At 45.8% G+C, this 7,796-nt stretch overlaps 1 protein-coding gene across 1 annotated transcript; it reads left to right on the top strand.

The window, feature by feature from the left end:
* Positions 1 to 2,790: 2,790 nt before the first annotated feature.
* Positions 2,791 to 5,089, top strand: LOC147024440 (uncharacterized). Its single transcript, XM_085884382.1, has 2 exons — positions 2,791 to 2,928; positions 3,044 to 5,089. Exon 2 carries the CDS (start codon positions 3,147 to 3,149, stop codon positions 3,885 to 3,887), a length of 741 nt encoding a protein of 246 aa, XP_085740508.1. The 5' UTR covers positions 2,791 to 2,928; positions 3,044 to 3,146; the 3' UTR covers positions 3,888 to 5,089.
* The last annotated feature ends 2,707 nt before the right edge of the window (positions 5,090 to 7,796 follow it).

The following is a 7,796-nucleotide window of genomic DNA, read 5'->3' as shown; positions in this document are numbered from 1 at the left end:
ATATATATATATATATATATATATATATATATATATATATATATATATATATATATATATATATATATATATATATATATATATATATATATATATATATATATATATATATACATATATATATATATATATATATATATATATATATATATATATATATACATATATATATATATATATATATACATATATATATATATATATATATATATATACATATATATATATATATATATACATATATATATATATATACATATATATATATATATATATATATATATATATATATATATATACATATATATATATATATACATATACATATATATATATATGTATATATATATATATATATATATATATATGTATATATATATATATACATATATATATATACATATACATATATATATATATATGTACACTTTACAATCTCCACTATGCTCATACCTCGTTGAATTATTTATTTATTTTTAGACATTTACCATCTCCACGCCGCACATTCCTCTTTGAATTATTTATTTCTCCACAACGAACACACAATTCTTTGAAGTATTCTTCTAAATGTTATTTATTTAATTGTAAAATCGAGAAATATTTTTCAGGTGGGGTTGGTGGCTGCGTCCTCGATGAGGATGTGGATTCTTCTTTTGCAACATATTATCCTTTGAGCTGTCTCGTGCGGTGGGTCGAACCCCCAACCCGACTCGAACATCGCAGGAAGGACATTGCGTGACACAGCGTGCCGTCCCTCGGGTGGACATTAAACCGGGGACCCATCTGCTTGCAACAGCTCGTCGACGTTAAAACCCCACAGTTTCTTTTGATGAAGAGTTGGCGAGTTATCGCCGGCACCCTGAACAAATTCCAAAGCGCTGCCCGAACCAACTTCAAGCAGATGTCAGACTTGGCCGGCCGGTTTGTGAAAGGCATTATAACCAAACAACCTCCTGCGGCTGACCACAAAACAAGCTTTGATGATATTTATGGTTGTTGGAGAAGTCATGTACAATTGCTGGAGATGGTTTTTAGATTTACTAGCGGTGCTGTGAGTGTTTTGGTGATTAACCACTTTTCACCTATCGTTCCTCCTCTTGAATCCCGCATTTTTTTTTGCATGGCATCACCATTATCTCTTCAGGATTCCTGGGGCGTCCGAAGGGATGTAAAACGCGCTATTTCCCACGCGCTGATTGGAAGATGATGATGGGCGTGGCCACGTCTGCAACTCGCTGATTGCGCGCCTGTCACGTGCCATCATGTTTGCTCCGAGTGATTTCAATTAGCGGGTGGAGCGCCGAGCGAGAGGGAAGCTGCCAGCTCCAATATTCCCGCTCTCACCGCCTCGGCTCTCCTCCCGAGCTCGCTGTCGGCTCCCCGCGCTCTTTCAGAGACGTGATCACGCGCGGGGAGCGTCGCATTAACATGAGAAAGGAGGTGCGCGGGGTGACCAAGCGCTTTTTGTGTGAGGGCTGAGGGGAATCGCTTCAGCGCCTCCATTGGGGAGTTACCTCCAGACACGTGACCTTGGCAAAGGTTCAGTCAGAACGTCTGCTTGAGGCAGTTCATGATTATTTTGGCGCCTTTAATGCGGCTTCTCGTAACCCACTCAGTTGAGAGTGAAACGCGAGGCTATGATTATGTGTTCACTTCAGGAAATAAATCAAAAAAAAAAACCTCCATTTGCTCTTTTCAATTATGTCATTCATTTTTTTCTGTGACGTCACGTTTTCCTGTCTTTTTTTCGAGTCCACTCTCAAGCAATTGCGCGGGAAGCACACGCTTCGGGGTAAGCGGCGAATTAACTATTATTTTCGCCCCTTTCATCTGCCTCGCGGTAATTAAATTGGGCAGAAACATGGCGAGGCACGCCATGAAACCGTGGGCAATTAGGGTAACGTGAATGTGGAGCGTCCGCACCAACCTTGTCTCTTGTGATGAAAGCGTTTGGAGGCGGATTATTGGATCACCGAACACATTAAAAAAATAATAAATAAAATGATGTTTTTAACCCCCGGGACGATCGCTCTTTGGGGTCCACGTCCTGCGCTTGTTCTCATGTCGATCACGTGAAGAATCCCGCTCTTCCCCCTTACCCCCTTACCCCTCCCCTCCCCTTCCCCCTCCTCTTCCCCCCTCCCCTTCCCCTCTCCTCCCCTTCCCCCTCTCCTCCCCTTCCCCTCCTCTTCCCCCTCCCTTCCCCCTCTCCTCCCCTTCCCCTCCTCTTCCCCCTCCCTTCCCCCTCCCCTCCCCTTTCCCCCTCCCTTTCCCCCTCCCCTTCCCCCTCCCTTTCCCCCTCCCCTTCCCCTCCCCTTCCCCTCCCCTTCCCCCTCCCCTTCCCCCCTCCCCTCTCCGGCCGTTGGAAGAGCTGCAACAGGATATGAGTGATTCGGTTATGGATGTCCATCGACATTGAAAATAATGGAACTAATCAGACACAATGTCCTGATATATAAAACAAAACAAAATCTTTGACCGTCCTTTTGCAGTACTTTGTACTTGTACCTGAAGTTTAACAGTACTTTGTACTTGTACCTGTAGTTTAACAGTACTTTGTACTTGTACCTGTAGTTTAACAGTACTTTGTACTTGTACCTGTAGTTTAACAGTACTTTGTACTTGTACCTGTAGTTTAACAGTACTTTGTACTTGTACCTGTAGTTTAACAGTACTTTGTACTTGTACCTGTAGTTTAACAGTACTTTGTACTTGTACCTGTAGTTTAACAGTACTTTGTACTTGTACCTGTAGTTTAACAGTACTTTGTACTTGTACCTGTGTGGTGAATTGAAGGTCGTGACGTGTGATCACATGTTGCCCGGCTCGAGCACAGAAGAGATAAAGCTGAGGTTCGGCTCGGTCGGGGGGATTGTCCCAGGGGCATTGTCGTTTTATGTCGGCGATTCACTTGGTGCTCATTGAATGGTGAGAATACTGATTTATATATAATACTGATTTATTTTGCGGTGATTAGTTGCGCGTGTATACCTTGCTGCTTATGCACTCCTTGCTGCGTCTGTATTCCCTGGTGTGCCCGTAGAAGCGGCTCCAATCAAATGGAATAAAGCCTACACTCTGAAGGTTCTTCTCTCGTCTTCATTTCAATTTATTCCATTTGGTTTTCTCGGCTCTCTCAACCAACGATGGACAAGATCTACAAACCAGAGAGGTTCGACGCAGACCCAAACGCGACTGACTCAGAAATGAAATGGTCGCATTGGTTCCGTTCCTTCTCACACTATCTGACCATCATCGAAGAGGGAGCTGACAAATTGGCCGCCCTTGTGAATCATGTCTCGCCCAGCGTATACAGGCTCTTCTCGGAGTGTGACACCTACGAAGCAGCGATTGACGTGCTGCAGGCGCTCTACGTGAAGCGCAAGAACGAGGTATACATACGACATCTTCTCAACACATGCAAGCAAGCAGCCGGGGAGACAATCGATCAGTTCCTGCAAGCTCTGAAACAGCTGGGAAAAGACGGCAGCTTCCGGGCCGTAAACGCCGAGGAACACCGAAATGAAGCGACCCGGGAGGCATTTATCCAAGGACTTAGATCAGCCCACATACGGCAACGCTTACTAGAGAAAGCGCAACCCACTCTTGAAAAGGTAGTCGATCAGGCTCGAGCGATGGATACGGCTCAGCAGCAATCTGAGTCATTTGGGACACCGATGCTGCTAATGAACGCCGCTACGCTGGAAACTCAAGGAACCCCACAGACACAGACACAGCCTGACACAGGGGATGGAGAAAAACCCGAGGAGCCGGATACCCAGACCACGTCAAACTCCTCAGCAACTGCTCCGGTTGGTAAATGCTTCTTTTGTGGGTACAAAAGACACCCCGCCACAAATGCCCCGCCAGAGATGCCACATGCATGAATTGTGACAAGAAAGGGCATTATGCCAGGGTATGTAAATCTGCTCTAAGGAGAAATAAACCCACTTCTGCGGCTCTCTACTCGCAAAAGAAACTAACTGCAGCCTCCCCGGGGAATCTATCCAAGGCTATCATCAACGTACGAATTAACGGGCATATGGCTGAGGCTCTGATTGATACCGGCAGCTCTGAAAGTTTCGTCAACAGCTCGCTAGTGAAGGACAGGAAATGGAAAATCCACCCGACAGACAATACGGTATGCATGGCCGCCACATCACTACAGTCCCGCGTACGAGGGTACTGCAATGTTGAATTGGACGTAAAAGGGTACACGCATCGGGATGTAAGGGTACTGGTGCTTCGTGATTTATGCGCAGACGTAATACTGGGTCATAATGTCCTCCAGCAGCACACGAGCGTCGAAATACCCTTTGGAGGAAGCAAACCTCGTCTAATTTTAAATGCTTTGACCACCGCAGAGGTAACGTCCCCCCAGCTGTTCGCTAACTTGTCGCCGGTCTGCAAACCGATAGCGATCAAATCGCGGCGATATACCACTGCTGACATGAATTTCATCACTTCAGAAACCAAGCGATTACTGGAAGAAGGAATTATAGAACCGAGCGATTCGCCATGGCGCGCACAGGTGTTGGTGACCAGCAGCCAGAACCATAAGAAACGAATGGTTGTCGATTATTCCCAAACGGTCAATCGCTTCACCCAACTCGACGCCTACCCCCTGCCGCGCATAGACGAGATGGTCGAACACGTGGCCAATTATAAGATATTCAGCACCATCGATTTGCGAAGCGCCTATCATCAAATTCCCATCCGAGAGGAAGACAAACCTTACACCGCATTCCAGGCAGGTAGGCGCCTCTTCCAATTCAGGATTCCATTTGGCGTCACGAATGGAGTAGCTTGCTTCCAACGGGTTATGGACGACATCATCTCAGATGAAAACCTCAAAGACACTTTTGTTTACGTGGACAATGTCACAGTGTGCGGTAGGGATCAGGGGGAACATGATAGGAATCTGGACAGATTCTTGAGCATTGCTAGAAAATATAATCTGACTCTCAACTACGAGAAATGCGTATTCTCGGCAAGGTCAATTGACCTTCTCGGCTACACGATAGCCGACGGCACGATTAAGCCTGATCCTGAACGATTGCGCCCACTTCGTGAGCTACCCCCACCTCAGGACCTGCAGAAAATGCGCCGGGTGATCGGCATGTTCGCTTACTATGCAAGATGGATTTCGCAATACTCCGAGAAAATACATCCCCTAGTGCATTGCAAAAACTTCCCACCAGATGCCGCTGTTGTAACAGCTTTCCACAACCTCAAAGACGATATCAGTAATTCCGTGGTATTATCGATCGATAGCTCGGTGCCCTTCGTGGTGGAAACAGATGCTTCAGATCACGGGATAGCTGCTACGCTTAATCAGTCTGGGCGGCCGGTCGCGTTCTTCTCGAGAACTCTCTCTGGAAGCGAGCAGAGACACTCGGCAATAGAGAAGGAGGCGTACGCCATCGTCGAAGCGCTGCGTAAATGGAGACATTATTTACTGGGAAACCACTTCACGCTCGTTACGGACCAACGATCCGTGGCATTCATGTTTGATGGGAAAAATAACGGGAAAATTAAGAATGAAAAAATTATGAGATGGCGGATAGACCTAGCTTGCTATAGTTATGACATAGTCTACCGGCCCGGGAGGGAAAACCCGGCTGCAGACACCTTCTCTCGGGTCTACTGTTCGGCGACAATCAGTCGGGCTTTGCAAGACCTCCATGTGTCTCTGTGCCACCCGGGGGTAACCAGAATGGTACATTTCGTGCGCAGACAGAACTTTCCCTATTCTATTGAAGATATTAAACAAATGAATGCTTCATGCCCTGTTTGTGCTGAACTAAAACCCAGATTCTATGGTGCGGCTTCTGGCAGATTGATCAAGGCCACTTCTCCCTTCGAGAGACTAAACATTGACTTCAAAGGGCCCCTGCCGACCGAGACAGACAACAGATACATATTCACTGTTGTTGATGAATATTCAAGGTTCCCTTTCGCATTTCCGTGCTCGGATATGACCTCGGGCACTGTCGTGAAATGTCTGTCTGACCTCTTCGCTATGTTTGGGAAACCTTCGTACATACATTCAGACAGAGGGCCGTGTTTCATGTCGGCCGGGCTAAAACAATTCCTATTAGAGCACGGCATAGCAACTAGTCGAACGACGGGTTACAACCCACAGGGTAATGGGCAGGTGGAACGGTATAACGGAGTCATTTGGAAAGCCGTAACTCTGGCGTTGAAATCGAGAGGACTGGGCCCCGAGCGGTGGGAGGTTACCCTTCCCGACGCTCTGAATTCCATACGCTCTTTGCTCTGCACGTCCACCAATGCAACTCCTCACGAACGAATGTTTACTCACCAACGACGTTATGTTGACAGCCAATCGGTGCCCAACTGGCTAACCCATCCCGGAACAGTGTTCATGAAACGCCCGGTACGACAAAGCAAGTATGAACCCATGGTGGAAGAGGTCGAACTCATCGATACTAATCTAGAATACGCTCATGTCAGGCTCCCGGATGGCAGGGAGACCACTGTGTCGGTTCGCCATTTGGCTCCCTCAGGTACTCCTCCCGCAGGTACACCACCATCTGGCACACCTCCCTCTGACATCCCCTCCCCAGGTGTTCCCCCCCCCAGGGACTCCACCCGAGAAGGGTGACGACGGAGCTACCGCGTTCCACCCGAGAGCGATCGGGGAGTCATCTCCGGCACGAGTCGATGCTCACCAAGAGGATCGGAAGCCTCCCTCAAGTGAAACCGCCATCTACTCCCGGAGAGGCCGACGAATAATACCCCCTCGCCGACTCAATCTGTAAAGGGGATTATCAGCATCCTCGATGCTCATGCTCCTATATGCTCGTTACATAATATATCGATGCTCATTACCATGCTCCTACAACTCAAAATAATCCTCACTGCTTGGCATGTATGCTTCTGTAGTTTAGATAGTTCGCGTTGCTTGAAATGTATACTCCTATAGTGCTGAAGTAATCATGGTGCGTTAGCTGGGCCTCTAGTTACATTTTAAAGACGGGGAGAATGTGGTGAATTGAAGGTCGTGACGTGTGATCACATGTTGCCCAGCTCGAGCACAGAAGAGATAAAGCTGAGGTTCGGCTCGGTCGGGGGGATTGTCCCAGGGGCATTGTCGTTTTATGTCGGCGATTCACTTGGTGCTCATTGAATGGTGAGAATACTGATTTATATATAATACTGATTTATTTTGCGGTGATTAGTTGCGCGTGTATACCTTGCTGCTTATGCACTCCTTGCTGCGTCTGTATTCCCTGGTGTGCTCGTAGAAGCGGCTCCAATCAAATGGAATAAAGCCTAAACTCTGAAGGTTCTTCTCTCGTCTTCATTTCAACCTGTAGTTTAACAGTACTTTGTACTTTTACCTGTAGTTTAACAGTACTTTGTACTTTTACCTGTAGTTTAACAGTACTTTGTACTTTTACCTGTAGTTTAACAGTACTTTGTACTTTTACCTGTAGTTTAACAGTACTTTGTACTTTTACCTGTAGTTTAACAGTACTTTGTACTTTTACCTGTAGTTTAACAGTACTTTGTACTTTTACCTGTAGTTTAACAGTACTTTGTACTTGTACCTGTAGTTTAACAGTACTTTGTACTTGTACCTGTAGTTTAACAGTACTTTGTACTTTTACCTGTAGTTTAACAGTACTTTGTACTTTTACCTGTAGTTTAACAGTACTTTGTACTTTTACCTGTAGTTTAACAGTACTTTGTACTTGTACCTGTAGTTTAACAGTACTTTGTACTTGTACCTGTAGTTTAACAGTACTTTGTACTTGTACCTGTAGTTT

Source organism: Eptatretus burgeri, chromosome 6 (genome assembly GCF_056783735.1).
Source record: "Eptatretus burgeri isolate ZD-2024b chromosome 6, Ebu_testis_v1, whole genome shotgun sequence".
Lineage (NCBI taxonomy): Eukaryota > Metazoa > Chordata > Myxini > Myxiniformes > Myxinidae > Eptatretus > Eptatretus burgeri.
The sequence above is the reverse complement of the archived record's forward strand: the minus strand, read 5'-3'. Positions and strand labels throughout refer to the sequence as shown.

Excerpts from the sequence above, each read along its gene's own strand:
- LOC147024440 (XM_085884382.1), top strand. The coding sequence starts at position 3,147 with ATGGACAAGATCTACAAACCAGAGAGGTTCGACGCAGACCCAAACGCG.